This window comes from Myotis brandtii, unplaced genomic scaffold (genome assembly GCF_000412655.1).
Source record: "Myotis brandtii unplaced genomic scaffold, ASM41265v1 scaffold112, whole genome shotgun sequence".
Taxonomy (NCBI): Eukaryota; Metazoa; Chordata; class Mammalia; order Chiroptera; family Vespertilionidae; genus Myotis; species Myotis brandtii.
Genome location: NW_005353838.1, coordinates 10,579,544 through 10,599,794, shown reverse-complemented (window position 1 = coordinate 10,599,794; position 20,251 = coordinate 10,579,544). Strand labels below are relative to the sequence as shown.

The following is a 20,251-nucleotide window of genomic DNA, read 5'->3' as shown; positions in this document are numbered from 1 at the left end:
CATCTTCTCTTAACCTTTCATAATACGTTTTGCCTTTGGTTTGACCTGGGACCTTGGGGACAAAATCAGTGACCTTCATCCAGTGTTAATCCGGAGATGGGTGTAAATATTTAATCTCTGATAACAAAAGTGAATTACATCAAAGGCTATTTTGTTGACTGATAACCATCTATCTTCTATGCTTCTTTCTCTTGGATAAAATTGTAATTCTTCTTAAATTTTATTTCTTCTTCTAATTAACCAACAGTATGGGATAGCATATTGGACAAGATAAGTGTAATCTAGATAAAACATTTAAATATATATGGGGTGGAAAGTGTCTGGGAATGATACTTTTTGTATATGCTCTCTTTCTTTGACTAGAACCACCAACCTTTGTAAAGAAAGTAGATGACTTTACCGCACTAGCAGGACAAACTGTTACCTTACAAGCTGCTGTGAGAGGGTCAGAACCCATTTCTGTCTCATGGATGAAAGGACAAGAGATCATCAAAGAAGATGGGAAAATCAAAATGAGCTTTTCCAAAGGTGTCGCGGTCTTGATAATCCCTGATGTTCAGATTAGTCTGGGTGGCAAATACACATGCCTGGCTGAGAATGAAGCCGGAAGCCAAACATCTGTTGGGGAATTAATAGTTAAAGGTTCGTGTAGGAACATTTTAACTTTGAATCACTATTTCCACTTAAAAATAAAACCCTCACACACATCATGGAATGTTAACTATTTAATGCCATTGTAGAACCTGCCAAAATTGTTGAGCGAGCAGAACTGATCCAGGTGACAGCAGGAGACCCAGCCACGCTGGAGTATACAGTCACAGGCACCCCAGAACTCAAGCCCAAATGGTACAAAGACGGGAGACCTTTGGTGGCCAGTAAAAAGTATCGAATAAGTTTTAAAAACAACGTTGCCCAACTCAAATTTTATTCAGCTGAGCTGCACGATAGTGGCCAATACACGTTTGAAATTTCTAACGAGGTGGGCAGCAGCTCCTGTGAGACGACTTTCACTGTCCTAGGTTAGTATCTCTAGAAACCTGTGCCTCATATTCCTTTGAAAACCAACAAATGACCAAAAATAAAATCACCAACACTTTTCCACATTGACCTTTCTTCCCTTCTTGTACCATGAACAGATCGAGACATTGCGCCATTTTTTACCAAACCCCTACGCAACGTGGATAGTGTTGTTAGCGGTACCTGCAGGCTGGACTGCAAAATCGCTGGCTCCCTCCCCATGAGGGTGTCCTGGTTTAAGGATGGGAAAGAAGTAGCTTCTTCTGACAGATACAGAATAGCATTTGTGGAAGGCACCGCCTCTTTGGAGATAAGCAGAATAGACATGAATGACGCAGGGAATTTCACCTGTCGAGCCACGAATTCCGTGGGAAGCAAGGACAGCAGCGGAGCCCTGATTGTGCAAGGTTGGATGGAGACTGCATTTCATTCTTACTATAGACGATGTTCAAGTTAAGACATCTCCCTTAGATCGCGCCTCTTAACTCTTTGAAATTCTTTCTTATACCCCTTCTTTAGAACCACCCAGTTTTGTAACTAAACCCGCATCCAAGGATGTTCTGCCCGGCTCGGCAGTCTGCCTGAAAAGCACCTTCCAAGGGTCTGTTCCTCTCACCATCAGGTGGTTTAAGGGTGACAAAGAGCTGGTTTCCGGTGGAAGCTGCTATATTACCAAAGAAGCTTTAGAAAGTTCCCTGGAGCTCTATTCAGTAAAAACCTCCGATTCAGGCACATACACCTGTAAAGTCAGCAACGTCGCCGGAGGCGTGGAATGCAGTGCAAACTTATTTGTAAAAGGTTTGCAGTGTTTTCTGGACATCTTTGTGCTGCCATTGTTATAAGTTGCTACCTCTTTCTCACGTTTCTTAATAACTTCTTTCCTTCCGTAGAACCTGCCACATTTGTTGAAAAATTAGAGCCATCACAGCTCTTAAAGAAAGGAGATGCCACCCAGCTAGTCTGCAAAGTCACTGGTACCCCTCCGATTAAAATAACATGGTTTGTAAACGATAGAGAAATTAAGGACAGCAGCAGACACAAAATGTCTTTTGTGGAGTCCACTGCAATTCTAAGACTTACAGATGTTGCCGTCGAAGACAGCGGTGAATATATGTGTGAGGCTCAAAACGAGGCTGGCAATGACCACTGTGGTAGCATTTTAATAGTCAAAGGTTTGTGTTCACCTTGACCCTTATGTTACCAAAATTGTGGTCCATAGCACAGATTCCTCCGCCATTAACTCAAAATAATTCCTTTCCCACTATAGAGTCACCTTACTTTACCAAAGAATTTAAGCCAGTTGAAGTGTTGAAGGAGTATGATGTCATGTTGCTGGCCGAGGTGGCAGGCACCCCTCCCTTTGAGATCACTTGGTTCAAAGATAACACAACTCTGCGGAGTGGTAGAAAGTATAAAACCTTTCTTCAGGATCAAATGGTTAGCCTGCAGATCCTCAAGTTTGTAGCTGCGGATGCTGGTGAATACCAGTGTCGGGCGAGCAATGATGTGGGCAGCAGCACCTGCAGTGCCAGGGTGACGCTCAGAGGTTAGTGTTGGTTCAAATGACAGATTAGCTCTTCTGCAGAGTCAACTCATTTTTAAGCCAGTTTTTCTATAGACCTAGTATTGATTGAGGATTCATTCTTCTGTTAGAACCACCAACCTTTGTAAAGAAGATCGAGAGCACCAGCTCCCTTCGAGGAGGCACCGCTGCCTTCCAGGCCACGCTGAAAGGCTCCCTGCCAATCGCAGTGACTTGGTTAAAAGACAACGATGAAATCACCGAAGACAATAATATAAGAATGACCTTTGAGAACAATGTGGCCAGCCTGTACCTCAGTGGCATCGAAGTCAAGCATGATGGGAAATATGTCTGTCAGGCCAAAAATGATGCAGGAATACAAAGATGTTCTGCATTACTCTCAGTAAAAGGTTGGTTCAGAGAGTCAACCATGGGTTTTAGGAAAAAGTGCAGATATGCGCCTTTCAGCAGAGCGATTCACAGCCCACACCTATCCCTTTGTTTTCTACAGAACCTGCAACAATCAACGAGGAGGCTGTGTCTATAGATGTCACCCAAGGAGACCCAGCCACTTTGCAGGTTAAATTTTCAGGGACTAAGGAGATTACAGCCAAATGGTTTAAAGACGGCCAAGAACTGACCCTGGGCCAAAAATATAAAATCAGTGTCACTGACACAGTCTCTATACTGAAGATTATTTCTACAGAAAAGACAGATAGTGGAGAATATACTTTTGAGGTTCAAAATGATGTTGGGAGAAGCAGCTGCAAGGCTCGCATTAATGTGTTAGGTTGGTATTGCTTTTTTATGGGGAGGAACTGGGCATTTCCATGCTCCTTCATCTCTTACAATTTTTAGAGAAGATATAAATTGGTGGATTGACCTAACAATTTTTTTTGGTTTTGCTTTTTTATTGCATAGATCTTATCATACCTCCCTCATTCACCAAAAAGCTGAAGAAAATGGACAGCATTAAAGGGTCTTTTATTGACTTAGAATGTATAGTGTCTGGGTCACATCCCATAAGTATCCAGTGGTTCAAAGATGACCAGGAAATTTCAGCTAGTGAAAAATACAAATTCTCTTTTCATGACAATACTGCCTTCTTGGAAATCAGGCATCTGGAAAGTACCGATACTGGGACATACACTTGTTCTGCCACCAACAAGGCAGGACACAACCAGTGCAGCGGCCATCTGACAGTCAAAGGTCGGCAACTTTATCTCCACCTTTCAGGAACTTATTGCTGTCTCATCTCTCGATTCTCACCTGTATTGCCTTGCTCTAAAACAAATATTCCTTTCTTCTTTTGCTTCTCTTTCTTTCACCTCAGAACCCCCTTACTTTGTGGAAGAGCCACAGTCGCAAGATGTCAATCCCAACACAAGGGTTCAGTTAAAGGCTCTTGTGGGTGGCACTGCGCCCATGACAATTAAGTGGTTTAAAGATAACAAAGAGCTGCACTCGGGAGCAGCTCGCTCGGTCTGGAAGGATGACACCTCCACCGTGCTAGAGCTCTTTTCAGCCAAAGCCGCTCACTCTGGGACCTACATTTGTCAACTAAGCAACGATGTTGGCATAGCAACCAGTAAAGCCACTCTCTTTGTAAAAGGTCTGGTCTCTCCATCTTCTCACTTTCTTGCTTGTCTAGATTTTCTTGGGGGCGGGGGAAAGGGAAGAGGCTTTAGAGATCAATTTTGTGTATTGGCCTTTGTTTTTAAAAATCTTCAACATCACACTTTCTTTCCCCACCCCCCATCTTTAGAACCTCCTCAATTCATTAAGAAGCCCAGCCCAGTATTAGCACTGAGGAATGGACAGTCTACAACATTTGAATGCCAAATAACAGGCACTCCTGAAATCAGAGTTTCTTGGTATCTGGACGGGAATGAAATAACAGCCATTGAGAGACATGGCATTTCCTTCATCGATGGTTTGGCCACTTTCCAAATTTCCGGTGCCAGGGTAGAAAATAGTGGGACCTATGTCTGTGAAGCTCGTAACGATGCGGGCACAGCAAGCTGCAGCATCGAATTAAAAGTGAAAGGTTCGTTACTGGCTCTGTTTTCCATGTTGGCTGTGCTGCTGGCCATGCCGTGGGTCTTCCCTTGAGTAAGATAGTCTCTGTCTTCCTTTTGAACTTTTAGAACCTCCCACCTTTATCAGGGAGTTGAGGCCCGTGGAAGTAGTGAAAGATAGTGACGTGGAGCTGGAGTGTGAAGTTATGGGAACACCTCCGTTTGAAGTCACTTGGCTGAAGAATAATAAGGAAATTCGAAGCAGCAAAAAGTATACCCTGACTGACAGAGTGTCGGTGTTTAATCTGCACATAACCAAGTGCGACCCCTCAGACACTGGGGAATACCAGTGCATTGTGTCCAATGAAGGCGGCAGCTGCTCTGGCAATGCTAGAGTCTCCCTCAAAGGTCAGTTACACTCACAAGAAGCAGGCTGCCCAAGAAAAATTCTGCAGTGCTCTTTAATTTTGTGATGATGGGTAGGAGTTCAAATATGCCTCTTCTTTTCACACTGTCTAATCACAGAACCACCATCGTTCACGAAGAAGATAGAAAACATCACTACTGTTTTGAAAAGTTCTGCCACTTTTCAGAGCACCGTGGCAGGCTCTCCTCCCATTTCCATAACCTGGCTGAAGGATGATCAGATCCTTGACGAAGATGATAACGTTCATATTTCCTTTGTGAATAACGTGGCCACGCTTCAGATCAGAGCTGTGGATAACGGGCACAGCGGGAGGTACACGTGTCAAGCCAAGAACGAGTCAGGAGTTGAGAGGTGTTATGCTTTCCTTTTAGTACAAGGTTTGTAAGCTATTCCCTTTGGGAGTTAGTCTGTGGAGACCCTTTCATAATCATGCCCTATCTCTGGAGGAATTGTCAGTGCAACTCATCCACGTTTTAATTCTTGCTACAGAGCCTGCTCAAATCCTAGAGAAGGCTAAATCCGTTGATGTCACTGAGAAAGACCCAGTGACCTTGGAGTGTGTTGTGGCTGGAACACCAGAACTCAAAGTGAAATGGCTTAAAGATGGGAAGCAAATTGTGCCCAGTAGATATTTTACGATGAGTTTTGAAAATAACGTGGCCAGTTTTAGGATTCAGTCGGTAATGAAGCAAGACAGTGGTCAGTATACTTTCAAGGTGGAAAATGACTTTGGAAGCAGTAGCTGTGATGCCTACCTGAATGTGCTAGGTTGGTACCTTGGCCCCAGCCGTCTTCTGTTATTTATATTATGTCCTTTGTAAACAACTGGCAACATATTAATGAATGTGTTTTGCTGTTTGCATTGGACAGATCAAAATATCCCTCCATCGTTCACCAAAAAATTAACCAAAATGGATAAAGTTCTGGGCTCTTCTATTCATATGGAGTGCAAGGTTTCTGGCTCACTTCCCATTAGTGCTCAGTGGTTTAAGGATGGAAAAGAAATATCTACAAGTGCAAAATACAGACTTGTCTGTCACGAGAACACTGTGGCCCTGGAAGTTTACAATCTGGAATTAGAAGACACTGCGAATTACACGTGCAAGGTCTCAAATGTCGCAGGGGATGATGCATGCAGTGGCATCTTAACTGTGAAAGGTTGGGATTTCTTTACCTCTTCTTGATTCTTCTTTGTAATTGCTTTTAAAGTGTATCACTCTTTCCTTGTGTCCTTTAGAGATAAAAGTCTCAATAACTCTGTTTCTTTAGATATGTATGTATTGAGTTCAAGAAATATTCAGTCATTACCTCTTTTCAATAAGGTTTTCTTATATGTCCATAAAACTGTCAAAATAATTGAACTAAAGGGGTTTAATTTAATATGTTTCTCTTAATAACCTGTAGAACCACCAAGCTTCCTAGTGAAACCTGGGCGCCAACAAGCCATACCTGATTCTGCAGTGGAATTTAAAGCAGTTCTAAAAGGAACACCACCATTCAAAATAAAGTGGTTTAAGGATGATGTGGAACTTTCCCCTGGACCTAAATGCTTCATTGGCTTAGAAGGGTCAACTAGCTTCTTAAATCTCTACTCAGTGGATGCTTCCAAGACAGGACAATATACTTGCCAAGTTACCAATGATGTTGGTAGCGACTCTTGTACTACAATGTTGCTTGTGACAGGTGTGCAGGTTTGATTGTTTTATGTTTCTGTCTAACCTGTGGTCCTTTCTGTGATCTGTCACAGTGCATCTACCCATTCAAGAGAGTACCCTTCTTTCTAACACAGTACACTGTATCTGCCAGGCCTTGGTCATGTGTTTTGCTCTTTTCAACATACTACCTGATTGAACTTTTGTTATTTGTATCTGTTCCCTCATAATCTCCTCTTTCTTTCACTCTCTAGAACCACCAAAGTTTGTAAAAAAATTAGAAGCATCCAAAATAGTGAAAGCAGGTGACTCAGCGCGACTTGAATGCAAGATCACTGGATCCCCAGAAATCAGAGTTGTGTGGTACAGAAATGAACATGAACTCCCAGCCAGTGATAAATACAGGATGACTTTCATTGACTCAGTGGCCGTCATACAGATGAACAATCTTGGTACCGAGGATGGTGGGGATTTTATTTGTGAGGCTCAGAATCCTGCTGGCAGCACAAGCTGCAGTACCAAGGTTATAGTAAAAGGTAGCGATCTCTTCCGTCTGTTCATTACCTGAAACACCTTCTTCACCCCTGGGTATCATAGCTCTTTATTCCTTTACCGTCACTTTAGCTTCAATTTGAGCTCATAGAATATTTTCCCAAACTGGTATTATTTCCCTTCTTAAATGTTATTTCTTCTTAAGATTTACTTACATGCAGCCAATCATTCTGAGATATTTTTGGTTATTTCAATGCCATAATTCTGATAATCGCAACACATTAGCCAAGGAGTTCAAATTTGATGTTTCAAAAACATGCAAAAACACCAAAGTAGGCATTTTAAAATTAATTTTGCCTTTAATCAATTTGTAAATATATCATCCTCAGTATAATATTTATCATTAATAACAAGGAATATTTACTACTGGTATACAAGATGCAAGCAATATAGGTTTTAACCTTATATTTAAAACAAAACAATTATATATTCTTTTCTCTCAAGAATCAGTTCATATTTTTATAAAATTATATCACTATACGTTGGTGCAAATAATACTAGTATTTTCTACTGCCATTTTCCAATATTTTTGTCACAAAGTCCACATTTTTTTATGTTATGGTTAATGCAGTAACCATTTTTTGAAGCAAAAGACTCAGATCACAAATGTTGTGATGACTTCCGAGTCTCTCAGTTGTAGATCGTATACAAAAGTTTATTCCTGAAGTCAGGATTCCATACTTCATGCAAATCATATTAATGAATATAATTGGGGTTTTGGCTTTGTTTGGTTGTGTTTTTCTCTTTTGATTAGATTTTTACAACTTGCACATCAACCTTTATAGTCCAAGATAAATAAGTAAGATGGAGTAGACAGAGTGCTGAACTGCTTAGTAAGGACAGTTAGGTTCTCTGCCAATGAAGTTGAGTGATTTTATAAAGGCTAATGGCCACTCTGAAGCTGTTATCCTCACTACAAGCAGTAGCACTTGACACCACTTCCCCATTATAGTATCTTGACTCTTCCAATTTAAAAACAAAGAAATAAAAATATTCTATGAAATTAAATAGCCCAATTCATAAGAAACTCTTGTTTTTTACAGAACCACCTGTCTTTAGCAGCTTCCCTCCTGTAGTAGAAACCCTTAAAAATACTGAAGTTAGTCTTGAGTGTGAACTCTCAGGAACACCACCATTTGAGGTGGTGTGGTACAAAGACAAGCGGCAACTCCGAAGTAGCAAGAAATACAAGATTGCATCCAAAAACTTCCATGCAAGTATTCACATTCTCAATGTCGAAACTTCAGACATTGGTGAATACCACTGCAAAGCACAGAATGAAGTGGGAAGCGACACTTGCATTTGCACTGTAAAATTAAAAGGTAAGCATATTTCCTGCTTGTGGCCGAAATGGCAGGAATGTGCAAAATGCTTATTTTTTTTTTCTCTGTTCCATTATCTGGATGACCTTTTGAACAATCTCCATCCATCTTTCCATGTTCAGAACCACCAAGATTTGTTTCCAAACTGAACAGCCTCACAGTTGTAGCTGGGGAGCCTGCTGAGTTACAAGCATCTATAGAAGGCATCCAGCCTATTTCTGTCCAGTGGCTTAAAGAGAAGGAAGAAGTGATTAGAGAAAGTGAAAACATCAGAATTACATTTGTGGAAAATGTTGCAACTCTACAGTTTGCAAAAGCAGAACCAGCTAATGCTGGGAAGTATATCTGCCAAGTCAAGAATGATGGTGGAATGAGGGAGAACATGGCCACATTGACTGTTCTAGGTTGGTACAATATGGTACAATAATCCCCTGATAGAAAGGGTGCCAAATGCTGAGAGAGTTACTAAGAGTTATTGGTAGAATCTCCTTCTCAGAATTTCTCCTAAAGCTATATTATCCACCCTCATCTATTTGAAAGGTTTAAGGAATCTAATAAATCTTCCAAAACTCTGTGATTCTAACAAAAAAATAGCCATCTGTTTTACTGTTTACTTACTACATTTCTTGCTGGATTAGCAGATGTAATTATGACTAACTTTAGTTACTTGTAAAAAAAATTATAAGCCCAGCATGACATTTTGTTTCCCAAGTACTAATTGTTAAAGCTGGCAAGAACAGCAAAGATCAAAGTGATAGAAAACCTGCCACTTTCATCATTGGGCATGTTAAATTTCAATTTTTAATTGTTTGACAACTTCCAAAAATCTGTCTTTTGTACCTGAAAGTAGAGCAAAAATACCAAGTAATTAAAAATAACATGTAGCCTTTGCTTTCAATGTCCAGTGCAAATCAATGTACATATTCTAATCTACATTATCTGAATTGTTTTGGAAATCAACTAGTGCACAAACGTATTTCTTAATAATACCTCCTACAATAATAACTCATGACAGTGTGAATTCACATTTTGAGTCTAGAGAGAGAGCCCTCACATAAGCATCTCATTGGAATAGACAATCTTAGTGAATCTGAAAGTAGACATCAAGATAGTAGAGATACCTCTACCAGACCTTGACAGATGACTATTGAATTTTATTTCAGAGCCCGCAGTCATTGTTGAGAAGGCAGGACCCATGACAGTGACTGTAGGGGAAACATGCACTCTAGAGTGTAAGGTGGCTGGCACTCCTGAACTCTCAGTCGAATGGTACAAGGATGGAAAGCTGTTGACCAGCAGCCAAAAACACAAATTTAGCTTCTACAACAAAGTCTCTTCCTTAAAGATTCTCTCCGTTGAAAGGCAAGATGCAGGCACATATACTTTCCAGGTTCAAAATAATGTTGGAAAAAGCAGCTGCACAGCTGTGGTCGATGTCTCAGGTTAGTGCCGATGTACTCCTCCCATTGCTCATGCAAATTCCTTTCAAATTTTCTTCTCTCAAGAGTCTTCTGTTCTTCCAAATCATGACGCATCTCTCGCCTTTCCTCACACAGACCGAATGGTTCCTCCCTCTTTCACACGGAGACTGAAAGATACTGGTGGGGTGCTGGGGACTTCTTGCATCTTGGAATGCAAAGTAGCCGGATCATCGCCTATTTCTGTTGCCTGGTTCCATGAGAAAACTAAGATTGTCAGTGGAGCGAAGTACCAAACCACATTTTCAGATAATGTCTGCACATTGCAGCTGAATTCTCTGGACATGTCAGATATGGGCAATTACACATGTGTGGCTGCTAATGTCGCTGGGTCTGATGAATGTCGTGCAGTGTTGACTGTACAAGGTCAGTGTTAGACACTCAAACCCTTTCTTACAAATTCCTCTTTGGGTGCACATATAGGTTGACACACATTTGAAAGTGCTCTTCTTTTTTTATTCAGAATTGCACTTAAGTTAGAAGCTTACAGGATCTTTTCATTGTCCTCCATGTCTATGTAGAATCACCCTCTTTTGTGAAGGAACCTGAACCTATGGAAGTACTACCAGGCAAAAATGTCACCTTCACAAGTGTTATCAGAGGAACCCCTCCATTCAAGGTTGGCTGGTTCAGAGGTGCCAGAGAACTGGTGAAAGGAGACAGGTGCAACATCTATTTTGAAGACACTGTAGCAGAACTGGAATTATTTAATGTCGACCTATCTCAGAGTGGGGAATACACCTGTGTGGTTTCTAACGGTGCTGGCCAAACATCCTGCACCACTCGTCTTTTTGTTAAAGGTTTGCTCAAGTGCATTTGTTCTTCCTGTTTTCTGTACACTGATATCTTTGTATTTTTACTGTGTTTAACTGCTGTGCTTTGTCACTCACCAGAACCTGCTGCATTTGTGAAGAAATTAAGCGATCACTCTGTAGAACCAGGAAAGTCCATCATTCTGGAGAGCACCTACACTGGAACACTTCCCATTTCAGTTACATGGAAAAAGGGTGGTGTTCCCATAACCCCATCTGAAAAATGCAACGTAGTCACAACAGAGAAGACTTGCATCCTGGAAATCCTGAATAGCACAAAAGGAGACGCAGGAGAGTATTCCTGCGAGATTGAAAACGAGGCAGGAAGGGATGTTTGCAAAGCTCTGGTGTCTACATTAGGTGTGTTGTCTTATTCTGTCTTCACTGATCAGCATTCATCTAACAGGAAGCATGGTTTGTTTGGTTTTCTTTCATTCCAGTTGCTAATGTGAGCCTTTCTTCTTTAGAACCACCTTATTTTGTTACGGAACTGGAACCTCTGGAGGCAGCCGTTGGTGATTCGGTTTCTTTACAGTGCCAAGTTGCTGGGACACCAGAAATTACGGTGTCTTGGTACAAGGGAGACACCAAGTTACGGCCAACTCCTGAATATAGGACCTACTTTACAAACAATGTGGCCACACTTGTTTTTAATAAAGTGAATCTCAATGACAGTGGAGAATACACATGTAAGGCAGAAAATAGCATAGGAACTGCTTCTTCTCAGACTGTCTTCAGAATTCAAGGTGATGATGTTATTTGAGAAATTAACAAATGTCTTTTTTCCTTATCTTAACTCTTTTATCTTTATAAGGGAATTTTCATTTCATCAACTAATGCCTCAAGTATCACTTGTCTTCCTACAGAGCGTCAGCTCCCACCTTCCTTTGCAAGACAATTAAAGGACATTGAACAAACTGTTGGGTTACCAGTTACACTCACTTGTCGATTAAATGGCTCTGCACCCATCCAAGTGAGCTGGTATAGAGATGGGGTACTTTTGCGAGACGATGAAAATCTACAGACATCCTTTGTAGATAATGTGGCAACTTTGAAAATTTTGCAGACTGACTTGAGTCACTCTGGCCAGTACTCTTGCTCAGCTTCCAATCCACTTGGAACAGCATCTTCTAGTGCTAGACTGACAGCAAGAGGTTTGTTCTTATGTCAATCTTTCTCTTTGCAAACCGTTACCATTTGCTCATTGTCAAAGTAGAAATGGCCAATGACAAAAGCAAAAAACAAACACATTTTGCCTTTTCTCCTCATCTTCTAGAACCTAAGAAATCTCCCTTCTTTGACATCAAGCCTGTATCTATAGATGTTATTGCTGGGGAAAGTGCTGACTTTGAGTGTCATGTTACTGGCGCTCAACCAATGCGAATCACTTGGTCAAAAGATAACAAGGAGATCCGTCCTGGAGGAAATTATACGATCACATGTGTGGGAAACACTCCCCATTTGAGAATTCTTAAAGTAGGCAAAGGCGATTCCGGTCAGTATACTTGCCAAGCAACCAATGATGTTGGCAAAGACATGTGCTCAGCTCAACTCAGTGTAAAAGGTATCATTATGTGGCATTTACCAATGTTTGTTCTTTCCCCTGTTTGTGTAAAGGTTTCTTTAGTTTTTAAATTTTGGGGATAAATTAACTGGATCATGTCACAGTTTGTATATTTGTGTTGGAGGTAACATTAATCAAATTTCTGTTTTCTCTTTATATTGTTCTTTAAGTTAGTGTATTGGTAAGTGTAATCCTACCAATAAGTGTTGTTTAATTGATATTTGTTAAATGTTGTTTCAACTATCCATTCTCTTTTTCCATTCTTTCCTGTTCCATAGCATTCTGATTTATCATTACTAAACTTTAGTCAAGCATTTCTATAATACATTAGCTTGTATGTTTTAACTTATAAATTCAAACTACAAAATAAACTTATCAATTTAATTCTTTTTAAAAATATAGAAAATGCAACTTATTTCACCACAAAATTCTCAGGAAGGATATTCTTACTAAACCAGTTTAAATACACACTTACAGGGTCTTCAACTACAAACATGTTATTTTTTTTTCCTTTGATTTACTAGAACCTCCAAAGTTTGTTAAGAAATTAGACGCTTCAAAAGTTGCAAAGCAGGGAGAATCCATCCAACTGGAATGTAAAATAAGTGGTTCCCCAGAAATCAAAGTTCTGTGGTTCCGAAATGACAGTGAGCTTCACGAAAGTTGGAAATACAGCATGTCCTTCGTTAATTCCGTGGCGTTGCTCACCATCAATGAGGCCAGTGCTGAGGACAGCGGAGACTATATCTGTGAAGCTCATAACGGTGTGGGAGACGCCAGCTGCAGCACAGCGCTGACCGTTAAAGGTTAGACACACTGAACTTCTTTCCTCATTCCCATCTGATTTCCATTCCTGCTCAGGAATGTTATGAACTCCAAAGTAGCAAGGCTAGTTAAGAGTATTTGCTTGCAGTTCTTAAACTAGTTTTTATAAATTGTCATTTCTTAAGTTAGCATATTGTTATATGGTCACACCAGTCATTCTTAATGATTATAGATTCTAATTTGTTTTTCCTTTTTAGTACGCAAATGTTTTTATTGTTTATCTTTTTTCCCCCCCGGTAGCACCTCCTGTTTTCACCCAGAAGCCTGCTCCAGTAGGAGCCCTTAAAGGTTCTGATGTCATCTTACAATGTGAAATTTCGGGAACCCCCCCATTTGAAGTGATATGGGTTAAAGACCGGAAGCAAGTTCGAAGCAGCAAGAAATTTAAAATTACTTCAAAAAATTTTGACACAAGTCTCCATATCCTTAATCTTGAAGCCTCTGATGTAGGAGAATATCACTGCAAAGCTACTAACGAGGTGGGAAGTGACACGTGTGTCTGCACTGTCAAGTTCAGAGGTTTGTATATCTGGGCACAAACATGTATGTCTCCTCCTTTCATCTTTTCTTGCTTGACCAATAATTTATATGGGTGGGATTCTCATTTTTTTTTCTATAAACCACAAATTTCTTTCATTAGAACCTCCACGATTTGTGAAAAAGCTGAGTGACACCTCAACCCTTGTTGGGGATGCTGTCGAGTTACGGGCTGTAGTGGAAGGCTTCCAGCCCATTTCTGTTGTCTGGCTGAAAGATAGAGGTGAAGTCATCAGAGAAAGTGAAAACACGAGGATTTCATTCGTTGATAACATCGCAACCCTACAACTTAGTAGCCCAGAAGCATCTAATGCCGGAAAATATGTGTGCCAAATCAAAAATGATGCTGGAATGAAAGAATGTTCCGCCGTCTTGACTGTACTAGGTTAGTAACAAAGTATAGCCTGAGAAGGGGAAAATCAGGTTAATTGACCCATGATCATTTTCTACAAATATTACTCTTCCCCAATATTGATTATATGTGTAGTTTGTACGGTGAGTTTATTTTCAATGTAATTATACTTCATCTTTTAGAACCAGCCAGAATCGTAGAGAAGCCAGAACCCATGACTGTCACTACAGGAAATCCTTTTGCATTAGAGTGTGTAGTGGCTGGATCACCAGAACTTTCAACCAAGTGGTTCAAAGATGGAAGAGAATTATCTGCAGACAGCAAACATCACATTACGTTCATCAACAAAGTGGCTTCACTTAAGATCCCCTGTGCAGAAATGAGTGACAGGGGGTTATACAGCTTTGAAGTGAAAAACAGTGTTGGTAAAAGTAACTGCACTGTATCTGTTCACATTTCCGGTAAGTCGTAGGAGGTGTTTATGGTTATATAATGTTTCCTGGAAAATAAAGCTTCTCTTTAAACAGAAAACCGCCCTTCTCCACATAGATCGAGTTGTGCCTCCTTCCTTCATCCGCAAGCTGAAAGACACGAACGCCACCCTGGGGGCCTCAGTGGTTTTGGAGTGCCGAGTCTCTGGCTCGGCCCCAATCTCTGTTGGCTGGTTTCAGGATGGAAATGAGATCGTTAGTGGGCCTAAATGCCAGTCCAGCTTTTCGGAAAATGTCTGTACTTTGAATCTGAGCTTGCTGGAGCCTTCCGACGCAGGCACATACACGTGTGTGGCTGCCAACGTGGCTGGTTCTGAGGAGTGCTCGGCAGTCCTGACTGTGCAAGGTCAGTGTGCAAGGATCAGGCTGCCGCTTCTTAAGTCTCTTCCACGTGACTCGGTGCCTGCCTTGCATGGGATTTCTTTATTTCATCTTCATTTATTAGTCTTGGCTCTCTTTTCTTTTCTTAAAATTATTATTTTATTTTATGTTTTTCATCACCATTTATCCCCTCTATTCCTTCTTGCACCTCCATCCATCCCCTCCCCCTACAGTCACCACACTGTTGTCTGAGTCCCTGAGTTTTTGCTCATTCCCCCTGACCATCTCACCATCACCACCACCATAGCTGTCTGTCTTCCCTCTATGAGTCTGTCTCCATTTTGCTTGGTAGTTCAGTTTGTTCATTAAATTCCATATATGAGTGAAATCATATTGTACCTGTCTCTCTCTCTGAAACATTTTAGCAAAATGTTCTCCAGGTCCATCCATGCTTTGTATCCATGCTTTGTATCCATGCATTGTATCCATGCTGTTACAAAGGGTAAAATTGTCTTCCTTTTTATGGTAGAGTAGTATTCCATTGTGTAAATGTGCCACAGCTTTTTTTATCCACTCATCTGCTGATGGACACTTGGGCTGCTTCCAGATCTTGACTATTGTAAATAATGCTGCAGTGAACATAGGATGTGTATTTTGGGCTGCTTCCAGATCTTGACTATTGTAAATAATGCAGCAGTGAACATAGGATGCGTATTTTCTTTTGAATTAGTATTTTGGGTTTCTTCAGATAAATTCCCCAAAACACTAATTGGCTCCCTTTTCTTCAAATAGCAAAAGACCTCTCACACTTGGATTTCTCTTTTTCTCTTGATCTTCCCCTCCCCCTGGGGTATCTAGAACCACCATCTTTTGCACAAACCCCGGATTCTGTGGAAGTTTTACCTGGAATGAGTGTCACATTCACCAGTGTCATTAGAGGCACCCCTCCTTTCAAGGTCAAATGGTTTAAAGGCAGCAGGGAACTAGTATCAGGGGAATCCTGCACCATCTCTCTGGAAGATTCTGTCACGGAACTGGAGTTGTTTGAGGTGGAGCCATTGCAGAGTGGAGACTATTCTTGCCTCGTTACTAATGATGCTGGCAGTGCTTCCTGTACCACACATCTTTTTGTGAAAGGTTTGCTCTGCACTCCAATTTGTGTATCTTTTAAATTTTTTCTAAGTCTTCATTTGAAGACGTCAATTTTACCCTCATATTTTCTCCTTATAGAGCCAGCCACCTTTGTGAAAAGATTGGCTGATTTCAGTGTTGAGACAGGAAGTCCCATAGTTCTTGAGGCCACATATACCGGCACGCCTCCCATCTCAGTGAGCTGGATGAAGAATGAGTCTCCTCTTGTACAGTCTCCGAATTGCAGTGTTACTATGACAGAAAAATCTACCATACTGGAAATTCTCGACAGCACGGTAGAGGATTATGCACAATACAGTTGCCTGATAGAAAATGAGGCTGGTCAAGATATTTGTGAAGCTCTAGTATCTGTCTTAGGTGTGTTGACAGCTACCTCTTTTTAATTGCTCTCTTTTCTTGCTCTTAAAAATCCTCTGTTAGTTAGCATGATTGATTGACTACCACTCTTTGTACCTTAGAACCACCTTATTTTATTGAACCTCTGGAACATGTGGAAGCAGCCATTGGAGAACCTACAACTTTGCAGTGTAAAGTGGATGGAACCCCAGAAATTAGAATTTCTTGGTATAAAGAACACACAAAGCTACGATCTGCTCCTGCATACAAAATGCAATTCAAAAATAACATTGCCTCCTTAGTAATCAACAAGGTGGACCATAGTGACGTGGGAGAGTACACGTGCAAGGCAGAAAACAGTGTGGGGGCAGTTGCTTCTTCAGCTGTGCTTGTTATCAAAGGTGATGATGGTTTTGCTTAACAAGTCTTGCTGTGCACTGACAAATCCACTTCTTAAAAACATCAAAATTTTAATGGACTGAAATGTGTTGTAGATATACTCTGTCTTGTAAATAAGGTAAGGTGATGATGGTTTTGCTTAACAAGTCTTGCTGTGCGCTGACAAATCCATTTTCTTAAAAACATCAAAATTTTAATGGACTGAAATATGTTGTAGATATACTCTGTCTTGTAAATAAGGCCTATCTGTAATTTCTTTACAGACCGCAAACTTCCACCTACTTTTGCAAGAAAACTGAAGGACGTCCACGAGACTCTTGGCTTCCCAGTTGCCTTTGAATGTCGCATCAATGGCTCAGAACCTCTTCAAGTGTCCTGGTACAAAGATGGGGTGCTTTTGAAAGATGATTCTAATTTGCAAACATCTTTTGTTCATAATGTAGCAACTCTCCAGATTTTACAAACTGACCAGAGCCACGTTGGTCAGTACAATTGCTCAGCTTCTAATCCCCTTGGGACTGCTTCATCCAGTGCCAAGCTCATTCTCTCAGGTGAGTAGCTCATCACATTACCCTCCACATGGTTAAGGAGCTTCCCTGCTCCGGGCCACCAAACTCTGGTGCCACGTTGTTTCTGCTCTGTGTCAGGGAGCAGGAAAACTGAAGTCACCGTGTTGGTCTTCATTCTTTTTAGAGCATGAAGTGCCTCCTTTCTTTGATCTAAAGCCTGTGTCAGTAGATCTTGCTCTTGGAGAAAGTGGGTCTTTTAAATGTCATGTAACTGGAACTGCACCAATCAAAATCACTTGGGCCAAAGATAACCGAGAGATTCGCCCTGGAGGCAACTACAAGATGACTTTGGTTGAAAATACTGCCACTCTGACAGTTCTCAAAGTAGGCAAAGGTGATGCTGGGCAGTATACCTGCTACGCGAGCAACGCAGCTGGAAAAGACTCTTGTTCTGCTCATCTGGGTGTACAAGGTACTCGCTTGAGTAAAGTAGCATGGTCTCTACCATTTTCAATATCTTAAAATATAAGAGGAAGAATGTGCTTGAAAGTTATGTTTAGGATCATGGTCAAGTAATTAAAAGTGATCATGTGGATCAAATTTTTTTTATTAAAGTGGACTGAAAATCCATTTTCAAAAGCTAAAAATAGACAGAGAGAGAGTGAACAAAAAAATTTCACATAATTGTAAGAAAATCAAAATTTGAAGGAAGTTATCTCAAATGACTTATTTTCCCCAATAGTTATTAAATGAATGGATTTTGTCCCAGTAAGGGACAGCAGAGCCCCAGACTCTCAAGCTCTTCAAGGAGAGTCCAGATTAATTATGTCAATAGCTTGTCCTCCATCGACCCCACTTAAATAATCGTGAAAGGCCCAGCTGGCATGGCTTAGCAGTTGAGTGTCAACCTATGAACTGGGAGGTCATGGTTCAATTCCCCATCAGGGCACATGCCTAGGTTGCAGGCTCAATCCCCATTGTGAGGCCTGCAGGAGGCAGCCGATCAATGATTCTCTGTCATCATTGATTTTCTATCTATCTCTCCCTCTCCCTTCTTCACTGAAACCAATAAAAATATAATAATAATAATAATAATAATAATAATAACAACGATGGAAGCCAGGGAGGTGGGGAGTACATTAATATCTGACATTTTGGAAGACAGCCATTTCCTTCTATAGTATGTTCATGGCTGCTGTTGTCAGAAGTTAAATACTTCACTCAGTGGACTGCTGGTCAACCCATAGAGCATTATTAAGGAGTTTTGTGATGGTGGTGGTTTATAAATATCTTTAAATAAAATAGAATTAGAGTTAGCAGCCCACCTGCTCTATGGCATTTAACTAACCATCTTTATCTCCCTGAGCTTGAATTTTTTGCTTCAGTTAATGAAGAAAGTATTACCCTCCCCACTTCAAAGGGAAATTATGAAAGTTGAAGAAATATCTAAAGCCTATAAGAGAAAGGGGCACTTTAAAAATATTAGCATTAGCTGATCCCAATTTGCTATTCTGACTTATTATGGTACATAAATGATGTCTTTTCAACCATAGGAAATAGACAGTCCTCCACTGATTTACACACAGAAAGTAATCAAACTCTCTTATTCCCCATGAGCCTCATAGTGCTTCTGCCAACAGATACACACGCTGCCTCTGATCGTGTACTAGACAAGTGATTCTTTTATTGGGAAGAGGGTTATACAATAGGAATCAATGTGTTTCCTTCTTCCTTTTGCAAAAATATTTGATGTGGGTGCTTGTAAAAATATATGTATTTAAAAACCTCTCTGATTGGCAGAGATTCCTCTTTTTACTTCATCTTGAGTTATATGAGTCTTTTCCATCCCTTACCTTATGTTTTCCCTCTTGGTTCCATAGAACCACCCAGGTTCATTAAAAAGCTAGAACCTTCAAGAATCGTGAAGCAGGATGAATCCACAAGATACGAATGTAAAATAGGAGGGTCTCCAGAAATCAGAGTTTCGTGGTACAAAGATGAAACTGAAATTCAAGAGAGCAGTAAATTCAGAATGTCATTCATTGACTCAGTGGCAGTGTTGGAAATGCACCATCTCAGTGTTGAAGACAGCGGCGACTACTCATGTGAGGCCCGCAATGCAGCGGGCAGTGCAAGCAGCAGCACTTCCTTAAAAGTTAAAGGTCAGATCTTACCCTTCTTTGTGTTTTTCACAGTAGCCTCCCCTCCTCTCTAGTTGTCCTCTTAATACCTGTTTGACTTTCCATTGATGTCTTAAAATTTTTAAAGAATACAATAGAAAACTGAATCTTACTTGTAACTATATACTTGCAGAATATATCCTAATTTTTCTTTCCTTTTTCCTAACTGAATTACCTTCCAATTTTAGAACCACCCATTTTCCGCAAAAAGCCTCATCCCATGGAGACACTGAAAGGAACTGATGTTCATCTTGAATGTGAGCTTCAGGGTACTCCCCCATTTCAAGTTTCTTGGCATAAAGACAAGAGAGAACTGAGGAGCGGCAAGAAGTACAAGATAATGTCTGAGAACTTCCTTACAAGTATTCACATCCTGAATGTCGATACTGCAGACATTGGGGAATATCAGTGCAAAGCCACGAATGATGTGGGGAGTGACACTTGCATTGGTTCTATCACTCTGAAAGGTTAGGGTGACTTCATTCTCTTATACTTACTCTTTCTCTTCAAATATTCATGCTTTGTTGGCCCCTTAGCTGTTGTCCAGTTCTTTATCACTAGCTATCTCTTCTACTTTTCCCTTTTTTTTTTCCTTTCCAAATCTTTTTGTTTAGGGTGCATCCCATTTCTAAATTGAACCAAGTATCCTCTTCGACAATTTTTCCAATAGGTTTTGATTTGATTTATAAGTCTGGAGAGTACAAAACGTTCAACTCTTCCTTCTTACTGCAAACTCTAATGTGTCCCTGCTCACAATCACCAAGAATGCCTCTTATTTTAAGATA

At 40.6% G+C, this 20,251-nt stretch overlaps 1 protein-coding gene across 1 annotated transcript in view; it reads left to right on the top strand.

Moving 5' to 3' along the window:
• Nucleotides 1-20,251, top strand: part of TTN (titin) — a 282,573-nt gene that overhangs the window by 80,574 nt on the left and 181,748 nt on the right. The window contains exons 50-87 of the mRNA XM_014546416.1: nt 364-642; nt 741-1,019; nt 1,137-1,424; nt 1,537-1,815; nt 1,908-2,189; nt 2,285-2,563; nt 2,671-2,949; nt 3,051-3,329; nt 3,461-3,748; nt 3,873-4,151; nt 4,305-4,586; nt 4,687-4,965; nt 5,083-5,361; nt 5,474-5,752; nt 5,855-6,142; nt 6,389-6,667; nt 6,891-7,172; nt 8,232-8,510; nt 8,633-8,914; nt 9,674-9,952; nt 10,067-10,354; nt 10,510-10,788; nt 10,882-11,160; nt 11,268-11,546; nt 11,667-11,954; nt 12,077-12,364; nt 12,889-13,170; nt 13,430-13,708; nt 13,830-14,111; nt 14,261-14,539; nt 14,628-14,915; nt 15,749-16,027; nt 16,121-16,399; nt 16,501-16,779; nt 17,041-17,328; nt 17,471-17,758; nt 19,167-19,448; nt 19,655-19,933. Of these exons, the coding sequence (XP_014401902.1) occupies nt 364-642; nt 741-1,019; nt 1,137-1,424; nt 1,537-1,815; nt 1,908-2,189; nt 2,285-2,563; nt 2,671-2,949; nt 3,051-3,329; nt 3,461-3,748; nt 3,873-4,151; nt 4,305-4,586; nt 4,687-4,965; nt 5,083-5,361; nt 5,474-5,752; nt 5,855-6,142; nt 6,389-6,667; nt 6,891-7,172; nt 8,232-8,510; nt 8,633-8,914; nt 9,674-9,952; nt 10,067-10,354; nt 10,510-10,788; nt 10,882-11,160; nt 11,268-11,546; nt 11,667-11,954; nt 12,077-12,364; nt 12,889-13,170; nt 13,430-13,708; nt 13,830-14,111; nt 14,261-14,539; nt 14,628-14,915; nt 15,749-16,027; nt 16,121-16,399; nt 16,501-16,779; nt 17,041-17,328; nt 17,471-17,758; nt 19,167-19,448; nt 19,655-19,933 (10,704 nt within the window). The remainder of the gene's footprint in view (nt 1-363; nt 643-740; nt 1,020-1,136; nt 1,425-1,536; nt 1,816-1,907; nt 2,190-2,284; nt 2,564-2,670; nt 2,950-3,050; nt 3,330-3,460; nt 3,749-3,872; nt 4,152-4,304; nt 4,587-4,686; nt 4,966-5,082; nt 5,362-5,473; nt 5,753-5,854; nt 6,143-6,388; nt 6,668-6,890; nt 7,173-8,231; nt 8,511-8,632; nt 8,915-9,673; nt 9,953-10,066; nt 10,355-10,509; nt 10,789-10,881; nt 11,161-11,267; nt 11,547-11,666; nt 11,955-12,076; nt 12,365-12,888; nt 13,171-13,429; nt 13,709-13,829; nt 14,112-14,260; nt 14,540-14,627; nt 14,916-15,748; nt 16,028-16,120; nt 16,400-16,500; nt 16,780-17,040; nt 17,329-17,470; nt 17,759-19,166; nt 19,449-19,654; nt 19,934-20,251) is intronic.